The 23,695-nt window shown below is 42.8% G+C and overlaps 1 protein-coding gene across 2 annotated transcripts in view; it reads left to right on the plus strand.

Moving 5' to 3' along the window:
• The window catches only part of GALNTL6 (polypeptide N-acetylgalactosaminyltransferase like 6), a 2,249,191-nt gene that overhangs the window by 2,175,505 nt on the left and 49,991 nt on the right, over positions 1–23,695 (plus strand). For both annotated transcript variants that reach the window (XM_069244332.1, XM_069244340.1), the window contains 2 exons: positions 12,827–12,943; positions 16,583–16,732. In XM_069244332.1, coding sequence (XP_069100433.1) covers positions 12,827–12,943; positions 16,583–16,732 — 267 coding nt within the window. The remainder of the gene's footprint in view (positions 1–12,826; positions 12,944–16,582; positions 16,733–23,695) is intronic.

Below are 23,695 nucleotides of genomic sequence, written 5' to 3' on the forward strand. Positions count from 1 at the left end.
ACTTTCAGCCTGTTTTTCCAAGGGCCTTCACAGTCACGGCGGAGACCCGGCAGTGGTAGCGAGACCTCTGTACTGCAGTGTCCCATCGCAGCGGTCCCACCACAACTGTGAGACCACCTCCACAACTGCTGTGCAGGCCCTTTGGAATCAGGCCCTATTTGTCGCATTGTTGTAAGAAAATTGTACTATCATTATGGGTGGCATTGCAGTAACATCAGAGATACAGTAACATCAGAGAAACAGTTCAAGACTCAGATCCTTCTGTTTGCCAACAAAAATGATGGTGCTAACCAGACCAGAGAGCTTGCAGATTTCCCAGAGACTACAAAGGGCTCTTGAAAAGATATTAAGGTTCACTGTCGCAATTTTTTTTTTTGTGGCAAGACGTTAAGACAGAAACGTCTGTCTGAAATCAGAAGGCCATAAAACTATAGATAAAGGTGGAAAGGCAAAAAGATAGCCACCTTTGAGAAAACGCCTGATGTAATCATTACAACTTGAAAACGTGAGGTTGTGTTGCAAATTTGTCTTTTCTTCATGGTGACCCCCAATTTATTTGCCTTTTTCGGGACCCTATTTATAGTGGTTTTACAACTCTGTGTCATCCATCACTGCTATTTATTTCAACAGTGCTTATATTCTGGGCCTAAAATGGTGTTGATAAATCAGGTTTCTCCCTATTGCACCATCTAATTTTCCTCTTATAAAGCCACAGCAGTAGGCATAGAAAATGTGCTAAATATCACATATGGGCTGCAGAGTGTATTACCTATGGATGAATGGAACTCGTGGAGTTTCACTCCCCGGAATTCCGCATGTTTACCTGAAAACTCTGTGAGATTCCGTGGGGTTCCATGAACAGGCAGTAATCAGCATGTTACACTGCTCTTCCTGATTTTCAGTCAATAAATCAGGAATTTGTAAAGCTCAGTACTCACCCATGAGTGTCTCAAGGTGCTGAGGAGGGGGGAGGTGCGGCTACTGTTCGAACAACCAGGTCTTGAGAAGTTTCCTGAAGGTAAGGAGGTCTTTGGTCTGGCGCAGTTGGGTGGGAAGAGTGTTCCATGTTTTGACAGCAAGGTGCTAGAATGATCTGCTGCCGGTTGTTGTTCTGCGGATGTGTGGGATGGTTGAGAGGGCGAGGTCAGGGGAGCAAAGATGTCAGGTCGGGGTGTAGAAGGAGAGCCATCTGTTGATATTTTCTGGTCTGGTGTTGTGCAGTGCTTTATGAGCGTGGGTGAGGAGTTTAAATGTGATTCTCTTGATGACTGGGAGCCAGTGCAGGTTTTTCAGGTGATCTGTGATGTGGCAGGGATGTCCAGGATGAGGCGTACGTAGGGGTTCTGGATGCGTTGCAGCCTCTTCTGGAGTTTGCCCGTGGTTCCTGCATAGAGGGCATTGCTGTAGTCCAGTTTGCTGCTTACGAGGGCTTGGGCGATTGTTCTTCTGGTTTTGGTGGGTATACATGAGGAGGGTGTTGGAGCAGGATGAGGAGATGGCATTGACTTGATGGGTCATGGATAATGAGGAGTCCAAGATGAATCCTAGGTTGCGTGCGTGGTCGGAGAGAGGTGGAGCGGCTCTGAGAGTGGTATGCCAACAGGAGTCAGACCATGCAGAGGGTGTGAAGCTGAAGATGAGGACTTCCGTCTTGTCGGAACTGAATTTGAGGCAGCTGCTCTTCATCCATTCGGCGATGGCCTTCATTCATTCTTGGAGGTATGTCTTTGCGGAGTCCTTGGTGAGGGAGAGGATCAGCTGAGTGTTGTCAGCGTATGAGATGATGTTGAGGTTGTGGGATGGGGCAATGTTAGTGAGTGGAGCCATGTAGACGTTGAAGAGGGTTGGGCTGAGGGACGAACCCTAGGGTACACTGCAGATGATTTCGGTGGCTCAGAGCAGAATGGGGTGAGGCGGACTCTCTGGGTTCTGCCGGTGAGATAGGAGGTGACCCAGGCCAGGGCTCGGTCGCTGATTCCTGAATTGCTGAATTTCTGAGGTGTGAGTGTAGGGTGTGGTGGAATATGGTGTTGAACGCAGCCAAGAGGTCCAGGAGGATGAGTGCTGCGGTTTCGCCGTTGTCCAGTATGGTTCAGATGTCGTCGGTGGCAGTGATGAGGGCAGTTTTGGTACTGTGGCTGCTCCGGAATGCGAATTGGGAAGGGTCCAGGGTGCAGTTCTCCTTGAGGAAGCAGGTTAGTTGTCTGCTTACAGCCTTCTCGATGGCTTTTGCCGGGAAGGGGAGCAGGGAGACAGGACAGAAGTTCTTGAGGTCCTTTGGGTCCGCCTTGGGTTTTTTGAGGAGGGCGTTAATCTTGGTGTATTTCCAGCTCTCCGGGAAGGTGGTGGGCTTGAAGGAGCTGTTGATGATCTTCCGTAGTTGTGGTGCGATGACGGAGCTTGCTTTGTTGAGGATGTGGTGAGGGCAGGGGTCAGATGAAGAGCCGGAGTTGATGGTGTTCATGATTTCAATGGTGTTGTTGTTGTTGACGGGGGTCCAGGAAAGCAGGAGTTTGGTCAGAGGTGAATCTGTGGTGTTGGTGGTTGCCGGGGGGGTCTAGGAGCTGAAGCTGTCATCGATGGCTGCAATTTTGCGGTGGAAGTAGAAGGCTAGGGAGTCACAGAGGTCTTGGGATGGCGGGATGTTGTTGGCGTTGGAGCTGGGATTGGAGAGTTTCTTCACAACATTGAAGAGCTCCTTGTGGCTGTGTGCGTTGTTGTTGATTCAGTCTTTGAAGGCGGTTCTCTTGGTGGCTCGGATGAGTTGGTGGTGTCTGCGGATGGCGTTTTTTAAGGCTGTGTGGTTCTACAGAGTCTGATCTTGGTGCAACTTTCTTTCGAGTCTTCAGCAGGTTTGCTTGGATTCATGGAGGTCAGCGGTAAACCAGAAGGCCTTTCTGTTGGTGAGTCTATTGGACGGAATCTTGATTGGGGGGGAGAGAGTATTGGCACAGGTGTCGACCCATTGCCTGAAGTTGCAGGCAGCTGCATCAGTGTCGGTGGTGTCGATGGTTCCGGGAGAGGGTCACGATGAGTTGGTCTTCTGTGACCTTGTTCCAACTGCGGTGGGGGATCCATTGTGGATGGCGGTGTGTTGTGGGTTTCTTGAAAGAGAAGTGGATGCAGTGGTGGTCTGTCCAGTGGAGTTCGGTGTTGTGACTTAAGGAGACGTGACTGCTGGTGGAGAAAATAGGGTCGAGTTTGTGTCCTGCGGAGTGGGTCGGTGTTGTGACGAGCTGTTTGAGGCCAAGGTTGGAGAGCTTGTCAAGCAGGGTGGCAGTGTTGTTGTCGTTGGTGTTCTCGAGGTGGAAGTTTAAGTCCCCAAGGAGTATGTAGTCAGTGGATGCAAGAACGTGCGTGCTGATGACGTCAGTGATGGAGTCACTGAACTGCTGTTGGGGGCTGGGGGGCCTGTAGATGAGGGTCCCTCGGAGGGTAGTGTTTGGGTCAGTGTGGATCTGGAAGTGCAGGTGTTCGGCAGTGCTGAGGGTGTCTTCGGCGCTGATCATGATCCTGAGGGTTTTCTTGTGGACAATGGTGATGCCTCCTCCTGGTTTGTTGGAGCAGTCCCTGCGGGTGATCTTGTAGTCGTCTGGGATGGCCATGGTGATGTCAGGCGCTGAGGAGGGGTTCATCCAGGTCTTGGTCAGGAAGGAGACATCTGGGGAAGCGGAGTTGAGTAGATTCCATAGCTCTACAGTGTGCTTGTGGAGGGAGCGGGTGTTGAGGAGGATACATCTGAGATGGTTGCGTCCGGCCTTGGTGGGTGGGTCATTGTTGTGGAGGCTGGTGTAGGTGCCGTTTTGGCAGGAACGTTTCCGCGGGTGGTCTGCAGGGAGGCTTGAAGGCAGGCAGGAGAGCAGCCGGTGCTGAGGGTAGCGGCGTCATAGTGAAGATGTGCGTGGCTGCGGTGGGGGAATGGGAGAGGGGCAAAAAAAGGGGGTGGGACGCGGGGCAGCAGCAGCAGGGGAGAGAGAGAGGGGGAGAGCGAAAGTGAGAGAGAGAGCGTAGTGAGAGAAAAACGAGGAAGAGTGTAGGGAGGCAAAAGGAGCACAAAGGGGCAGAGAAAGGAGGAGAAAATGAGGAGAGAGGCATAAGGTAGCCTAGTAGGAAAGCAGAGCTCTCCCACTAGACACCAGGGTTGAGGCGCAGGCAGAAGCCTGCGGGTGGAGGAGGGCCTCAAACTCCTGACAGGGGTCAGGAGTTCAAAGGAGCCAGGGAAAGGGCTCTACTTGCAAGGTGGAGCCACAGGAGGCAGAGCAGTGCACTGGCCAGGTCAACGCTGGGACCTCATTCCAAACTGAAAAATAAGTACAAACTGTACTATGCAATAAACAAGAGGTCAGTGCTGCTCCAGTTAATTTTTCTGCCGCTCAAGTACATTTTAAACGTGACCATCCACAGCTGCTTACATTGGGAAAATCTCACCCTACCCTCCTAGCAACCGAAAATCTCACCTGGGGACATCAATTCTCACTTGTGCTTGTGCAAATGACAGTTGGCGAGCCACATGGGAGAAAAAACTCCGCCACATGGCATGTGGTGGAATTTGCCCAAAATTCTGAGTTACAAGCATAATGTGGAGTGGACAAAATTCTACCAACTCACTGGCAGAGAAGAAATAATGACCACTCCTAGTATTACCCTTACTCCCTATGTGATATAAATATATGGGACTGCAGCTTAAAAGATCTGCAGAATCTCATAGTAATGAAAAGTACCTTTGCCATGTAGGAAGAAATATTTTATATATTAGAATTTCATCCTTAAAGTCTGCCTTTTAAGCCCTTTCTGCAATGTCATACCCAAAATGTATGTCTTCACCCTCCTGTTTTCTAAATCTGTTTTGTTGGCTTTTAGGAGTCTGCACACCTCATCACTGCTAATCAGTGCTAAAGTACTTGTGCTTTTTCCTTTAAGTTTGGTAATTTGGCTTATACTAAATTGGCACATTTAATTTACTTGTAAGTCCCTGGTAAAGTGGTACTACGTGTTCCCAGGTCCTGTAAATTTAATACTACTATTGGGCCTGCAACACTAATTGTGCCACCCACTTGTGTAGCTCTTAAAACATATCTCAGGTCTGCCATTGCAGCCTGTATGTGCAGTTTTAAACTGCCATTTAGGCCTAGGAAAGATAAATCTCTTGCCAGGCCAGGCACAGATCTTCCTTTATATTACAGGTGTTATTTGATCCCTAGGGTAGGCTCTAAACAGCCATGAGGGCAGGGTGAGGTGTATTTAAAAAGTTGTACATGTACTTTAAAGCTTGACATCCTACTCGTAAAAAACTCCTACATTTGTTTTTTACTAATGCGAGGCCTACCTCTCCCATAGGATTACGTTGGGTTAACATCACATTTAGTAAGTGAGCCCATTCAATTGGCAGCAGGCAGGAATGACTAGTTTGATGTCTAAATACATGCAATTTAAAGCCCTTTAATGGGTAATGTCAGATTTTGAGTCTCAGTTCTGAAAATACCACTTTTAGAAAGTTGGCAATTTCTTGTTCTAGCGATTTGGTACCTGCAGCCTGTTAACTGGGTCACATAACAAAGTGTAGCTATCAGTTGGTCTTTGCATATTGCTTCCAGACAATGAGCCAATGAAGAATAGGTGTTGGCAGGATGGGCCATTTCTGACTTGATGAGGGGGAGGAGCTGTCACCTCCCACATTCACATATCACAAAGGCTCTGTTCAGCACACTCACAAAGGGGTTGGCACTAGTCTATTCTGAGCCCAGACAATCTGGTACTAGGGCATGAAGGAAAAGGATGCCTGACACTTCAGGGAGATGGAAGCCTCTAGAACCTTCTGCTACTTCAAAGTGGGCACCATATATAAATATTGGACTCTCAGACCGAACTCTACAGTATATCTCTGGACCTGTGGAAGACTCAGAAGGACTGCAGTGCTGTTCTGCCAAAAGGACTGCTGCTCTGTAACCCTGCTAGCTGAGTGAAGGACTGGGATACATCTTGAATCCAGGATTGTCAGAGTGATGCCAAGGGCCAGTGGGCTAAGCTACTCCTGATTAGAAGCATCAATGACAGAACCATCTCCAACAATCCTTCAAGTGGTATACTCCCTATCCTCGACCATTGGAAGTGGACCTGAAGTTGCTCTGCTAGCCCATCTATGGTGTCAGCAGAACTGATGCAGTGAAAGGCATTGCCTCACAAGACACCACACGGGAACCAAAGCGCAGTGTATCCCTGATGCAGGACTTTGCAATGCAACCCGCAGCAAGTCAGGCTCGCCACTGTGCAACATATCTCAATGTAGCACATTGCCTCACTACCTCAGCTCCTCAGAACTGCTGTTGCATGATGCATCCCCATACACCAACCTTACATCGTCACATCATGTCCCTCTGAACCCACAGTTGCACAACGCATCTACATGCATGGCCCTTGCATCGCCATTGCAGCTTCTTTGGAACCGCAGCTGTGTCATGCAAATCCATGCAAGGACCTTACATTGCCTCTGCTGTACAATGCTGGTCTTCCCTTTGTTCTGCAGCCAACTTTTGCTCAGCTGGCCTAAATTGGACCCTGTAGCTGGCCCTTGCTCCATTGCAGTCAGCTTGAACGTGTGCCTTTATCATGTTGCGGCGTGACGAGACAATTAACGTTAGTGCTTTAACCTTCTAAGGACTATTTTTATCTAAATCTTTGAAATTGCATATCTCTGGTTCCACTGATTGGATTATTGTCATTTTGGTATCAAATAAGTTATTAAATATTCCTCTATTTCTCTAAATCGGTGGGGAGTGGGATTTTCTTTGGGGTGTGTTTCCACTTTATAACTGGTTGTAGTGCAGCATTATTACTTTACACATTGATTCTAAGTTAAGCCTGACTATTTTTGTTTCAAGCTATCAAAGGGTTAAACACAAGTTAATTTGGGTTTACTTTTGGTTGCTGCCTGAGAAGGGTTTACCCCCTTACCCAGGAACCCAATTACAACATAAAGACATTAAAAAAGTGGCAAACTGTATATTTAAAAATGTGTCCTCACTGTGAATGACGGCCTAGGAGCCATTTCACTGTGCAACTTCATCCTCATTTTCCATTGGACAGGTGTGATTAAAAATTCAATTATTTGTCTCCACCTGGGAAAATGTTTGTAAAGTCTCTACAATTATTTCCTACTTAATTTATAAAGTCATATTTAATAGTGGATTCCGATTTTTGATACCTTGAGGGCGAAAATAAATTTATGAAAATTGACTGTAAGCAGCCTGAGCAAGGTCTGTCTTAAAGCCCATTCTGTTACTCCTCATACCTCCATAGCTCAAACACACCTTCCTAGCTGGGAGAGGTGATGACCCTGGCTCAGAAGAAAATTGTCTGCCTTCGAAACCAGAAAGAACAGGGAAGTATTGAGTAGTAATTACCTAGAAGATATTAGTAATCTGGGAGTGGACAGGAACATCTAGCACAACAAGAACAGCCTTAGAACGTGCACGTATAACTGCCAGGGAGGGCTTCTTTAATTCATTTACAATACCCGCCAGGCAGCCAGGGTCCGGTGACAGTGGGAGAGAAAACCAGTGTGGGCGCTCTCATTTAAGAAGAGTGGTCAGCTAACTAGGTAGTGACTAATGAACAAAAACAGGCCTTTCTATTGGAATGACGGTTCTGCTGTATTAAAAAAGGTAGGTTTACATGAAGGCTACAAAAATGGATGGGAGTGCTGTGAAAAAGTGATTGGAATTGAGTGGCAGACTATTCCCAATGACTGGCTAGTGCACAGGATAAATATGGCATCTCAACTCCCACCTCCCCAGATAATTCCTGGACTTAGGAAAACTCTACCTGAATAAAAAAGGCCTACTGGAGCACAGAATACTCCTGACTATTTCTGGAAGAAGAGGACTCATTCAAGGGCTCAAAGACGCCTTGTGGTACCCACAGACTTGTACTCCTCTGTAATAGTCAAGTGGTTGGCCTCCTGTTTTCCTACTTCACAAAGAGCACAAGCACCACTGACTTTAGAGGACTGGACCCCCATCTGTCCTGACTAGAGAGAGACTGGGTACGTGAACCCCACCCCGAATAGCCCAAAGAATGCAGGAGTGACCTGAAGGAACTCTCTCAGCCCCTGGAGAAAGGTGGTTGTAAATACAAAAAGCAAAACTCCCCCAGATATAAAGAGGCTAAGGTCCACATATATCATGCATTTTACCAGTTGCAAACAGCTCAGTTTGAGGAATCCAGCCGCTTGGGACCGGTAAAAAGCATTTTGGTGTGTATGAATTCCAAATTGCTATTCAGTAACATGTTACCAAATCGCAATGTGGAATTGCGAATACATACCGATTCAGTATTAGGAAGGGACGTGTTGATGGAGTCTCTTCCTAATACCGAATTGCAGAAGTATGTGTGAATGTTTTTCGACTGAAATGCAGTCATAAACCATTTGCATTTTACTATCTACTTCAAGTAAGTGGTAACCCATTCGCAAATGGAAAGGGGTCCCCAACAGACCACTTCCCCTTTGTGAGAGTATGCAAAATATTTATTTAAGAACAGGCAGCAGTCCCACGGACCACTTCATACTCTTAAAAAAAAAAAGAAAAGAAAACTTTTCACTTTTCTTTTCTAAATGCATCCCATTTCCTTTAAGGAAAATGGGCTGCATTGTTATCTATTTAAAAACAATTACAGACATGGTGGTCCCCAGCAGAGCACCATCCCTGTCACTTTTGCGTTTCCTAATGTGAAAATCGCGACCTACTTCATTAAGACTAATGAGATAGGTCGATTTGAGACCCAAGAGGAATCACTTAAAAAAATCAGAGTTTCAGACATTAGAATAGCAATTACCTAATTGTGATTCACAGAGTCATAATTAGGTAATAATACACATAGACAAATATACATGGCCGTTTGTCAGACTAGTGTGAGCTTTAAAGAAAAAGGCAGGTGTTTAACATACTTTAATGTGTCTAAATTGATGTGAATTTATCTGTGGAAGATTTCCAAACAATTTTTCTAAATGAAGTGGTTAACAACATGATATACCACCAAAACACATCAACAAATATTAAGAACTTAGGGCCTGATTTAGAACTCTGTGGACATGTTAGTCTATCACAATGGGTACTGATATCCCTTTCACCGAAATCTAAATCTCATTATATTATATGGCATTTAGAGTTCAGCAGACAGGATATCCATTACCATTGTGACGGAGTAACCCATCCGCTGAGTTCTAAATCAGGCCCTTATTTCGCTCCTCACATTATATGTTTGGAATAAGGAACTGCGACTCATTCAGTTATTTAATAATGAGAAATGAGAAGGGGTCACAAAATCTATAAGTTGTATGGTGGTTAGCTTTTAATCTTCCAGATATATTTATATGTGTGTGTGTGTGTGTATTTATATATATATATATATATATATATATATATATATATATATATATATCTGTAGATATATTCACTTCAAATAAGATTACAGGGAAGTTTTAGTTAGGCTCATATTTCAAACGTACACAATAAAAATTCAGTGCTTATAATTAGAGCTATTTCAAGTAACTATAGCTTGTGTTGGACAGCTCCCGCTTGCTGAAAGCAGTGTCACCAAGCAAAGGCACACAGCTACCTCCAGAGGGTGGGCACCTTGGTGGCAGCAGGAGCAGGCACTGGTGGGTGACAGTCCCAGGCCATCTATGGTTCCATGAGGGCGGCCACGCGGCCCCCCTCCTGCATTTATTTTAGCCCTGGCGAGGTGGTGGTTCCCGGAGCCGTTGGTCCACGATGGACCCCTTCATTATTTTATTTGAAACCCCGGGAAGTAGCAGCCCCTAGGGTGTGGGGAGGCACGGCCTCCCCATACATTGTATGAATGGTCCTGGGGAGGTGGCGGTCCCCGGGGTTACCACGAGCCCCCCCATAGATTGTATTGATTGCCTCAGGGATGTGGGGGGGCACACGTCCCCTATTTCATTATAATCATTGCTCTGGGGAGGTGGCAGCCCCTGGGGCTGCAGGGGGGGCATTGCAGTTCCCCCTCATATTTTAAGAAGTATTTGCCCCAGTGAGATGGTGGTCTCCGGGGCCCTGATGAGTGCATAGACCCCCTAATATTTATTTATATATGTTGCCTCATGGAGGTGGTGGTCCTTTCCCCATACATTTTTATTGATAACTATAAATATTTGTTATATATGTTATATTAGTCTTGTGCATAGCTGACAGAGTAACCTGATTCTGTTATTAAAATATTCTGATTTAATATGAAGGGAGTTTTTCTTTTTTTCTTTAAAAGATCCCTGTCCCGTTGTTTCTAAGGAGTATCGGTCAAATTTGTTTACAAGAAAAGTTTGACTTAGTCATTGTTTCCATCCCCAGGGGACAGGGAAAAAGTGCTATGACATTCCAGGGAAGTTTGTAAACTAAACAGGAAAGAAATTCGGGTTTGACACGCTCTGAGCTTTTTTGCTGTGATAAAAGCAGAATCAAGGGGCCCTTGCAGTAGAAATTATGATAAAGTCATCGTGAAGCACAACACAGCCACATCTTATAGTCTAGCCCCACAAGGCTAGAAGATGTGGCTCAGTCTGAGTGTCAGATTACTAACCTATATTGTGATCATAAATGCTCTAGTGCATTCATGTGTATTGTGCCCTAAATCTTTAAATATTCATATCGCCATTCACCTTTTTCAATTCTAACATCTTTTTGCTCATTGATGTTTTCTCTATTTGTTTAATTTGGTATGGGAATCTTACAGTATTGTCTTGTTGACTTTTGGTATGATTTGAATTTAAAATACACATTTCTGGGATTGCTTGGTACTTGTGTTATAGCTGCAATGACTTTTAACAGAGATCCTTAAAGAACTGTGTTTTGACTCTACAAGACCCTGTTAATTAAGTTTGTAGGGGTCACCATTCCAAACTTAATAAACTATTCCTGACAGATGGGAAGATCTTCATTGAAGTCAGTAGAGATCTTATGCCAATGTGCAAGATTCTCTGATAAACATTGAAAATTTAAAGGTTTGAAGTGTATTGATTTATTTTGAGCATCAATGGAACAAGAGATGACATTTTGCTGAAAATCAGAATGACCTGTATGTATGCCATTAAAGTGAATGTTGAACAAGATACAAGATCTGTTGTCTTAAGTCTTAAATCCTCTATGTTCTAAAATAGCACAATTGTGACACATGCTCATCACATGAATTGGTAATTTGCTGGTAGGAATAAAAACTGTATTTTGCCAACATACAAATTGTTATATTGTATACATGGAGATTTAAGATGAATACTCTCTAACACCTTAGGATCCAATAGCTGAGTCTCATTGACCCAAGGTAGCTAGAACAATTCCAACTATTTGGTGAGCACAATAACATGTTGGTAATAGGTTGGTGATGATTTAGGTGACTTATGAGATAAAACACCTGACAATACTTTTCACCAGTAATATAGTTTATGCATCTGACTAGATAACAGCTTTTACACTGAAGGGTTTATAGACATTGTAAATTACCATGGGCAGTCTAAATTTCATTGGGTTTCATGATACCTCCAACCAATGTCTCCATTTGGTACAAGCCATTTTTCTATCTTAGCAACTCTCTTTCTAAAATTGAATAGTCACTCTCCTTTTCTGTCAAAAGTCATATAGAACATATTGTGTTCTTATCCATCACTTTTCTGTAGTTGTAAGAACACAGCCCCATTGCTCATTCTGGAGCAACCAGCCTCTATCATAAACGTCTTATAGCTGTCTGGTCAGCCAAGTTTGGAGCTTGAGTAAATATTCTTTTAACCATAACATACGTCTTCAGCATGAGATTCCCAACACAAACACCTTTTATCTTTTCTTTCTTTCACAGACACAGCTAATGCAATCAATTAGATTTACAAAATCCTTAATAAATTGGGAATAAAAGTTCATAAATCAAATGACGCTTTCATTTTATTTGCATTGGTAGGATCACACTATTCAAGGATCCTCTGACAAATCATGTGTATTTAACTTGAAACCATTATACTCAGTCTCTTCTCTCTTGATTTCACATTTCTCTGGTTGACGAATTAATTGATTTCATTGGAAGCTCGATAGTACTAGAATTATATGGTCTAGATTTTTAGTAAAATCAATATAACATCCAGATAAATCAGTACAAAATAATTTCAGATATCGAGAGGCGAAGGAGACATGTAACCACAGTAAAGTGTTCTTAACTGGTGTTGCATCCAGCTGTGTGCCATCAACAGTCTGGACTGCCTTAGTCATCTTTTAGCTCTCGTAGGGACATTGTTCTTAAGACCCCAATCATGAGCAATCAATATCCCACTCGCCATACTATCCAACAACAGTGGAACATTAATATTTCTTCCATCTTCATTTCTCCAAGTGACGGAAACACTCATAGAAGATCTAATAAAATATGGTGCACAGGATATCCTTTATGTTTGTGAAAGAGTATCCTATCTAACAAACTCTAATCAAACCAGTAAGGACCATGTTCGCACATTTACCTGTATGTTGGAGACATTACTTCTTTTTTTTACAAAAACCTGTTTAAGCAAACAACAAACACTCATTCTACTCACTCTCTTTGAAATCGGGGATTGGCTATATATATATATGAAATCCAAGTGTGTGACACCCACACAGCAACTGGAAAACACAGAATCTGCAGCAACTACAAATGTGGGAGATGCACAGACAAAGTGGTCTAAAAGACCATTTTTGATTCTGATAAGTAGAGCAGATTGTTGTCATGAAACAGCTTATCCTCATTCTGCTGCTATTGCTGCATGTGATAATAGAGCATATGTTGTTTTCTTCTGCAGATTCGAAATGTGGCAGCAAATCTCTGTGTGGACAGTAAACATGGAGCCACCGGCACTGAACTGAGGCTCGACACTTGTGTGAAAGATGGCTCCGAACGGACATGGTCACATGAACAGGTATATGAAATTGATTTGTCACATTTTATTCCTTGTAAATCAGACCTAGGTTTCTTTAGGGTAGTGAAAAATGCATAATCAGATTTCTCAATGTGATTGCTGCACTACACTTGCAAACTGCTATGGTAACTCAAATGGATCAATTTTCTGTATCTATAAGACCTTATAAGATGTTTATTGGAATGTGCACTTTTCAAATGTTGAATCAATGGACTTTCACTTTTCAAAATGTACTGTAGATCCAGACATTTGTACGACTGAACAGCCACATTTTTCACCATTGGTCATGGTAAACCCGTCAAACAAGTCTAGGTGAATTGTCTTTGTATGAGTGTGAAACTTTGAGCAGAAGATATGTATCTTAGGTTAAGCATTTATTACACCGTCAACTGATAATGAATGTTGGTATCCTACATTCCAAATAAGCATTTGCAGCAGAGTCATACAAAGCAGGGCTTCCAAATTCAGAGGTCAGATCCCTTTGGTTTATGAGTAGCAATTGTGTGGATGCTGGCACTCATCTGTGTTCATTAAGATAATTTCAAAGAAAAGTTAAACTATCCGTTTTCATCTTGGTTTCCTTTTTTGTTTTTATTATTGTTGCAAATTGTAACAATTTAACCAAAACATTTCATCCAAGGAAATAACTTGAGGACTTTATCAAGCCAATCAAAAAGTCCATCTGTATACACTAATGTATTGTTCAATTGTTATATGTTGAAATCAGATTGTTACAGATCATTTCTTTTGGATGACAAGCACCCAGGGAGAATGTTCCATGCAGACATGTAGACATAACAAGTGAACAGTACATTACTGAGTACAGACAAAATTAATGATTGACCTTGACAAATCCTTCAGGTTATTTCTTTGAATGACACAGATAAGCTGAATTGCCCCCATTTGCAACAATAAAAACACACATGAAACAAATCAATCTGGAAACTGACAGTTTAAATTCTGGTTGGAATTAGGCCTCTGTTGATGCAAAGTTAATGAAAATTACACAATTACACCTATTTGCCTAAATTTGAAGTATTTGGCATACAATTCTATTGCAGAAGCACAGTAACAACAAATTTAGCAAGCATGAGCAGTTGCTGGCCACTGCTGTTCATGTTCCATTACATTTTCTTAGTGCAAAATGCTTCCTTGGTTCCATTTTTGATGCAAAGGTGAGACTTGTGCTAAGAAAATAGCGTTAAATGCAGGGTTATGCTCCTCACATGATTCTGCATAGTCAAACATAATTTGTTTGTAATTCCTCTTAGTACACTACAGAAAATTACTCCCACCTTTAGTTGGAATTCACTTAGTGAGCAGAGAGGAGTGCCAGAATGTTCACAGGTATTAATCATTGTTCATAATGACTAAGTTTAGAGCTCTTTCCCAGAGGATGTGATGAGCTCCTTGTTTACAGATCTTTGGAATTCTTTAAACTAGGATTCTGAAAACCATAAAATTAATTTCGCCCAGCATTCAGAGTAGATTGCTATGTATTTGGTGATTTGCAAAGACTTCCAATCCTAAAAGAAATAATTTATTCATGTTCATTAAACAATGCAAATAGGCACGTTTGCCATGTTACAGTTATTTTTCTCTGCAGTGAAAATATTGTTCTCATTTTAAGCATCAGGTTTTCTGCATCAGGTGTAGCGGCTGTATCATCCTTGCATTCTTCTTTCTTCCTCAGAAGTTCCCATTTATTTAAGATCTTCTTGATCAAACTGTTGTTATACTATTGTGATACAAACTTAAACATGAACATTTATAACCAAGAACTATGGGCCTCATTACAACCCTGGTGTTCAAAGACCGCCAGGGCTGTTTTGGAGGTTGTGCCACCAACAGGCTGGTGGTACAAACTCGCATATTACGACTGCGGCAGATGCGCCGCGGTCGCACCCCCGGGACTGGCGGTTTTCCGCCATGGTGGTCCTGGCGGATTTAATCCTCCAGGACAGCGCTGCTTGCACCGCTGGCCAGGGGATCACGAGTCCCCTTCCCGCCATGGAAAGGCTGGCAGAAAGGGGAGTCGCGGGGCCCCTGACACAGCCCCACACAGCTATTCACTGTCTGCACAGCAGACAGGGAAAAGCACGACTGGCGCAACTGCACCCGTTGCACTGCCGCAACACCGCCGGCTCCATTTGGAGCCGGCTCACATGTTGCGGCCCTGCGGGGATGTCATAATGGGCACCGCGGGAGTGCGGCCGCGCAACGGTTACATTTTGGCGGGCGGCGGTTGCCGCTCGCCAATGTTGTAATGAGGCCCTATATGTTTTAAATTTCTTAATAGGTTAATTAAATGTTGTTTTTTGCATAGTGATCACAAACAGAACAGCAAGGACCATCAATTTTGTTAGGTGGATAGGTTTTCTGACCCACTGGATAACATTAGTCATTTTTTCTTACAGCAAAGAATTATGATTGTGTCATTTCTGAACAGTAGCTTGTAGACAGTGTAGTGATAGTGAACAGCATAATAGAATTCATCAGTTTTCTTTTCGGTAGATCAATACTCATACCTATTCCCAAAGGATAACATTGGTCTGTTGTGTCTTGTGAAAGAAGATTATGATGCTTGCATTCTATGAACTGTGGTGTATGAGTAAGGCCTCAAACATATTGGCCCCCAATTCACCGTGGCAATTTTAAAATGAGAGATGTATTAAGTGCTTGATCATACCCCGTGTTAATGATATACCTGTTACAGCAGAGTATCACATGGGTACAAGAAGGTCATGAGCCACGTCTAAAAATATGAATGTGTGAGAGTCACTAGGGGGTTAACTGCACATTATAACCTAGGAGTAAGTCTTAAGTTAAGTACATTAATCTAACATCTGAGACTAAGTGCTTCATTACAAGTTTGGCGGTTGGACAAGTAGACCACCGTACTCACGGTGAGTAGACCGCCACGGTCAGTCTCAGCACCATCCACATTACAAGGTTTCCACTGGGTTAACCAGTGGAAATCAAGGTTTATACAGGTCAGCCCAGTTTAAACTGTGTGAGGCTAGGTCCATCGCACAGGGGGCCCCCAGCTCCCTCCGAATGTCCACTATCTCCAAAGCAGACAGTGGGCATTCTGACGCTGCTGGGCATGGGGGGCCTTGTGACCCTCAGCACTAGCTTACCTCCAGCCTTTCCACTGAACTCAGCACTGCCCTGGCTGAGTACAACTGTGACCTAGTTTGGACCATCGGAAACCATGTTCCCGGTAGGGACAGCGGTCCCCTGAAGGTCTGACCACCAGGGCTGTGATGTGGCAGTCGGACCGCCACAGCTGCATTGTCCGACCGTCACCTCAAGTGTGGTGGTCCTTGGACAGCCTGTCTCATAATGAGGCCCCTAATATCATGGCACTATAGTGTTTTGAATAGATTAACTATGAATGTGAATTTTGGAACTTTCCTATAGACTGAGTGATTAATATGTAATATAATTAAGTAGCTGTAGGAGGTCCTAATGTATTCAAAGAATTGTAATCATTTTGAGGTGCAAGAAGGATGGGTTGTTAAAAGGTGAGCTCTTCATTTAATCCTGAAATCTAGATATGTATCTCTGGATGTGTAAGGTGTTAAATTTGGTTACCTACTTAAAATTGTACTATCCTGTTTTATGTTGTTTGTGTAGCTCTTTACCTTTGGATGGAGAGAAGATGTGCGCCCTGGAGAACCACTTCATACTAGGAAATTCTGCTTTGATGCTATTTCTTACAGCAGCCCTGTCACATTGTATGACTGTCACGGCATGAAGGGCAACCAACAATGGAGCTATAGACCGGTAAGCTTTAGAGTAGTAGCAGCCTCCTACCTTCAAATCACATAACATAAAATGTATTTCTATAACGCACACATCTACCGCTTGGGGCACCTTAATGCTGCATAAAGGGTGTTTATTGTTACCCAGCTAAATGGTACTTATTTTATCAACCTCAGAAGAATAAAAGGCTTAAGGTGATACAAACATGCAACCATGTAATAAAAGTCCAGTTTTAGGAGTGGATGCAATATTCTACTGAGTCAACAGACCCGGCATACATGTTTTACATTATACAAATGGCTATTGAGTACCGTAGATGTCAGCAATGCACATTGCACTTTGTAACCAGAATGTATCTGTATTATGAAGGAGCTTGTACCAGCTGTCTACCATATGTTTACAAATTTCCATGTTAGAAGCAGTGTGTTTGGGGTAATCCTAAGAGCATGGTATAGCAGGTAAATGGTGGATTAATTAAATGGTGTTTGGATCAAACAGTTGGATGTGGATGAGTTAAAGTGGATCGGCAGCAGACTCACATACTGTTGATTCCTCTACAGAAAGTTGTATAAGGACCCCACTCTATGTTTAAACAAGGTGTATTGCTCTGGTGCCTCTCTCCTATGCACAGAGATTGGCTGTCATGAAAGAGGACCCTTTTTGCCTACACAGAGTCTACTGGCACTCCAACACCTTAGAACTATAATAACCGAAAATTGGCAGGCAAATATGCATGATTGCTAAATAGACAAGTTACGGAATATGCCACCTGACAAAGAAGTAGTATTCTGCAACATACCAGTTCAGGAAAGTACCTTCAGCTACTTTGGTTCAGATGTATACAGTCATCATTTGTCAGTTGGTATTTTATGATGTCAAGTTTTGGGCATCACAGGAATGGGATGTTGTTCCCATATTTTAAAGGAGGGGTTTCCAACATTTCTGTAGTAGCTACATATGGTCAATGAAATTCATTCAGAGCTTCTAACATTATTAATGACCATATCAGACAAGGTTGCATTAGTAACCATCTCTATCAAGATTACTAGCCATGGTCTCCTTAGTGCATAAGGTAGGCCAGCCAGCAGTAATGTCAAAAAGGCTTTGCCAGTTTGGAATGCCTTTACATAAGCAATGTATAATGGCCACAGCTTGAATGCCCTGGCACCAAGGTAAATACTATTAATAAGCTTTAAATATATTTTGGGAATTCATTTTTTTCCAAAATCATCTTATGAGTTCTTAAAATACATTTTGTCTTGAATGCACACTTTTAAATTTTGGTATCCACATATTAATTCAGCCAAATAAAAACTTCTAATTTAGTAGACTGAACTGGATACAGGGGAACTACTTACTGGCAGCTTGAGAGCTATCACTGCTCATTGGAGAAGCCTTAGAGCCATACAATTGGTAGGAAAATACAATTTATTAACTCAGAATTGTAGGGCCACCAACATGTAAGTCTGATCAGTTCCCTCCTCTTCCTAATATGATGTATGAAATACTTAATCTTGAAGTATCTCTGTGCTTTAGACTCTGCTTTCATCTGTATCTGTGCTATAAAAAATATTTTAAACTGATGATTTTGCCCCCATCACCCATGGTGGAAGCTGTTTGCAATTCGTTAATCAATGGTGGAGCAGGGACATTAGTTAAATATTTGGTTTACAGCATAAATCTTACCAACTCGTCAAATCAACAGTCCCCACCTTTTTCCTCATCTGGCCCGGGTGACGGATCTTGGTTGTAGATGAGAGTAGCCAGGAGCTGCAAATCAAATCAATATATTCATCACAGTTTGAATTTCTTCTTTGGTCATCAATTATGACAGTTGGTGTAAGTTTCAACATTTTAGTTAAAATCTTTTTAGTACAGAATTTCTTTATTGAAAGTCATGAATAGTCATCAATACTAATCACTAAAGCAGCAATACAATACAGAACAATGCATAAACTACATTCTATATAAGTAAATCCCTATTCTAAGCTAAGGAGAGTGCAAGTAAAGATTTGAAAAGAAGCCTTGAAGTTTTTTTTTTCATTCAGATGTGAAAACATTAACCTTCTTGTAAATCATAAGCAGAACGTCCCATAAAAGAGATGTTCTAGAAACTCAGTAGAATTTCAGAGCAACATAGAATCAGTGAAAGCAATAAAGAATCTCTCAGTGTGAAACTGAGAAGTGCCAGCAAAGGGACTAAGGGCCTAATTACGAGTTTAGCAGTCTTCAGACCTCCAAACCTGCGGTGAAGGTCGGACCGCTGCAACCCTGTCAGTCAGACGGTCAGATTACGACCCTGAGTGCTGCAGTGGTGATCACGACTTCCCCTTCTGCAAGCCTTTTCATGGCAGGGTCCTCGCCATCATAAGGCTGGTGGGAAAGCAGTACTGGGGCCCCTCCCCAGCATCCTGAGAATGAGCACTGTCTGCAGGTGGCACCCTCTGTGCAAAGGCACTGGCCTCAGCTCCTTGAGGAACCGAGGCATTCTGCCACACTGTTTCCATTGGGATCCTATTATGGAGGTTTCCACTGGTCAGTCCAGTGGAAACTTGTAATTGGGCAGAAGAGGGAGACCGCAAGCTCCACAGTGGTTTCCTTCCTATGGGTCTGCCAAGCCAATGGTTGCCCGCCAAACTCGGAATCAGGCCCTGAGTCAGAAAGTATCTGAAGAGAATCCCCTAGAGTATGTGTTCATCGAGTATCTACTCTGCAATAATATTAACTTTGACATCAGCAAATGTGACAATTGTTGCAGCAGCCCATTGTTTCCTCCAATCATACAGTGGTCTCATCATGGGAACAGGACAATTTCCGTTGACTAAGAAAACTAAACAATGAGCATCTTAAACATGATATACAAATATGCCATAAAATGTAAATTGATTATCAAGTCAATTGGGTTTCCCAGCTCTTCTTGCTGTGAGATAAAACAGGTTAGGGTGAAAGCAGTACATTACTTGATGAAGTCATTCCTTTCCCATATGCTCCTATTGACTAAACATATTCACAAAGAAGCATTATATGGAAATTAAACTAAACATTTTAATACATTATTATATTCTATGAAAAGTATGCAAGTGAGAAAGATGAAACATAATAATTAATTTATCTATTCTTTTGTCTCGAATCACATTTGTTACTGAAAGTTTATATCTTTAAATCGTGACAGGGTAAAAGAGAAAAGAGAAAAGGCTAGTCAATAACTTTAGCTAAATACATGTGACTGAAACTTTTCTGTAAAAATCGCAGTTTAAATGCTTCTTCTCGTGTTAAAGCCTACACCTTTACTCTACCCATTAATTACAATAATTTTATTTAATTAAAGCACGTTCACCCCACCTTTACAATGAAAAAGAAAAACTTTATATTTCTCTAAAGCATCAGACAGCATCTGTTCTTTTCAGGAACCTTATCAGACTACACCGCCGCAGACCTATGTACATCTCTAAGATATTTGTGTTTCTATTAAATCCAGTCTTTCAGTCTTCTCATACTAATTATATGTCTCATCGCTGCACATAGTATAGTTCTTACGTCATTTTGGTACCTTTTTCTACACAATGTTTTACATTTTTTAGTTGAACCTCAATTTATGAGCCTACCAGTTCCCTTGACGTTGCATGTGGCTTTTTCACATCATTTTATAGTGTCATTGTATTTTTTCTGATGCAAATGCATCTCTTTGCATTTGGCTGCTTAAAAATTAAGGTGGCAATTCCCTGGCAGTTTGTGATTTCTCCATAATTTGTTGCGTGTTTGCACTTATTCCTTTAAAGATATAAACTGTAGGGGAGATGTTAATATTGCCATAAAGAATTAATAAATAAAACAGGAAATTATACTGATCTTTTGGGATCTTCAGGGGTCATTTCCTCTCTCTAAACAGTGAGTTCTGCTAACCAGTACGTATGTTTTCTCTCTTAGCAAGCTCAGACTGAAGTAATTTGTTTCCTTTATCATCTGCGTTGCATATTGTCATCATAAAGGTCTGCTATACCTTATCCATGAGAATAATTTCATGTTCTTTTCTTTTTTGTTATTTTGCAGAATCTATTTTGCATTTGAAAGGATACAGGATTCTCATAGTTATGATGATGTATCACACTTTTTTCTTTAAATATACTACTGATGCCTCCGAGCGACTGCATGACCCTCGCACAGGTTGTGTCAAAAGTGGGAGACAAGGAAATGGAGGCTATGGTAACCAGAATGGTTCCTTACAGCATCTACAGAAGATAGGGAAAACTTCCAGAAAGCTATTGCCAGCCACAATGAGAAACTGGATAAGGTAGTTAAGTCCCAGAACGCAGCCATTGGGATTTTAGCCGATGTGTTGGGGCAAGAGCGAGCACACACGGGCCACCCTTCCATGGTACTACAAAAATAAATGGAGGGAAGGCCCATTCTTTTCAGCAACTTTGAACATTTAGCCCAAGCCATCACCTGGCCTGCTGACCATCGGGGACAATATTTAGGGCCCCTATTTACAAGAGAGTTACAGACAGCATATCAGGCTGCCAATCCCCAAGGAATGACCCCTGATGTCGATATCAAGAAGACCATCTTGGAGAGGTTAGGGGTGGGGAGTGAAACATACTGGATTAGGCTGCAACAGATCAAGGAAGGCCCCCAGGAAACCCTTACAGCTTCATATTATCGGGTAAGGGACATGACAAACAGGTGGCTCAATCCAGAGAATGCCACTAAGGAAGAAATAATGGAGAAGTTATATTTATAACAATTCCTCACCTCTTTACATCCTCCCTTCCAGAAATGGTAAAACAGCATAACAATTTCACTCCGGATAAAGCAGTGGAGATTGCAAGCGTGTATAATCATGTCCAGGACTCCTGCATGGTTTGAGATGACAGTAGGTGGAAAGGTAAAGTATGAGTATCCTAAAACAGGTCAAGCCTAGTGGGCTGAGAAAACCAGATACCATTTCCCTAATACCAGCACCCATTCCCTAAACCTCACCAACGGAACATCAGTGTTTTAACTGTGGGGAACTAGGTCATACTGCCAGACTTTGTCCACTCAAACAAGAACCAATGGAGATTTGAATAGCATGTCTTCCTATTATACTATGACAGAGGCTGAGCCCATGTACCACTGCCTCATGAAAGTTAATGGGGATCCAGCCCCAGGGCTTCTGGACAAGGAGAATCACCAGAACATTATAAGTTCCCAAAGTATCCCGGGAATGGCCCCAAAACCTATTGGAGAATGAAATGTACACTTCCTCAAGTAGAGGTGATACCACTGCTCCCTGAACCACTTATTGTAAGGACTGATTATCGGAACCGAGAGAACCTGGTTCAGGAATCACACTAAGAGAGGGATTCTTGGTGGGAGACTGCCCTGTTTGCTCAAGCGGAATACAAAGACTGGCCCATTCCAAAGATACACAAGAGTAGGAGACAGAAAAGGGCAGCCAAGTATCTTGCAACTAGGATAATGCCTATATCAGAATGAATACATCTGGGAGACAGATACAAACCTCTGAGCAGCCCAAAGGGAAGACTCCAATTGCAAGAAGCATGGAGACTGGCCAACTATGAAGAAGACCCTCAGGCAGTGGGTTCATGTTTCGTTCAACAGTAAGGATTACTGTATAGGAGGGGGGAAGTAGTTGTTAGTCCCTACTCTCTTTAGGGACAAAGTTTTAGTTTATGGCCCATAGTTACCTATTAGGTGGTCATTTTGGTCCAGAGAAAATGGAACAGGCCATCATGGACCGTTTTTATTGGCCTGCACATGTAGCCATGTTAAGAAATACTGTAGAGAGTTCCTGTATGTTAAAAGAACACCCAGAAAATCCCAAATAAGGCTCCTTTGCAACCCCTACACAATCTATACAAACCCTTTTCTAAAGTTGAAATGTAGATAATAGGCCCCGTGACCCCCTCTCGGAGTGGCTATATTATGCCACCCCATAACCAGAAGCTTTACCCCTATCCCATCACACCAATACCCTCATTGCAAACTCAATGATGAAGATATTTTCCAGGGTTGAATTTCCCAGAGAACTATTAACAGTTCAGGGAACTCCCTTCACGCCCAAACTAATGAAACAGATCTGCAAACAACTAGGGATTAAACAGATACGCACCACTGCATATCATCCCCAGACATATGGTTTAGTAGAGAAGTACAATTCTACAGTAAAGACCACATTGAGGAAACTATTGGACTTGGAGGCCCAAAAGTGAGAACAAATGCTTCCTCTGGCTTTGTTTGCCATTAGATGTATGGAACAAAGCAGCACTGCATACTCTCCCTTCGAGTTTGTGTTTGGTCATTAACCCCGTACAATTTTAGAAATGGCCCAGGAGTCCTGGGAGCAAGAAAAGGATGAATCAAAACCCTTGTTAGAATATGTGACAGGTCTGAAAACTCATTTGAATCCGATCTGTGAAATAATTAGGCAGAACCTAGAGAATTCCCAGCAAGTCCAAAAACATCAAGACAATAAAAGGGCTACATTGAGGGAATTTGAGCCAGGAGACTTAGGCTTACATTATGACATTGGCGGTAAATACCGCCTACCGCCCCGGTGACGGCCGCCAAAAGACCGTCACTGCGGCTAACAGCTGTCTGCCAAATATGACCACAGCCGGATTTCCGCCACAAGAAGTGCAGAAATCCGGCTGTGGCAATGCTGGCAGATGGCGTTAAGGTAGCGCTGCTACCACCAGCAGCGCTACATCAGTAGACTGCTGCCAGCCGTCTTATGAAAAATAATACGGCCTGGTGGTGTTCTGCTGGTGGGCGCTGCTGTCCCGTCCCCTGCTGGAAAACCCCCTGGATTCAGATAAGTCAGGTTTCCAACAGGGGAAGGGGTGTGTGTGTGTTGTGTGTGTGTGTGTGTGTGTGTGGAGGTGTGTGCATGAGGGTGTGAGTGTGTGTGTGAATGCAAGTGTATGTGTAGTACTGTTTGCGTGCATGTATGCATATGTGAGAATGCGTGTAAGTATGGAT

The sequence above is a fragment of the Pleurodeles waltl genome, chromosome 1_2 (genome assembly GCF_031143425.1).
Source record: "Pleurodeles waltl isolate 20211129_DDA chromosome 1_2, aPleWal1.hap1.20221129, whole genome shotgun sequence".
In the NCBI taxonomy this organism is placed as follows: domain Eukaryota; kingdom Metazoa; phylum Chordata; class Amphibia; order Caudata; family Salamandridae; genus Pleurodeles; species Pleurodeles waltl.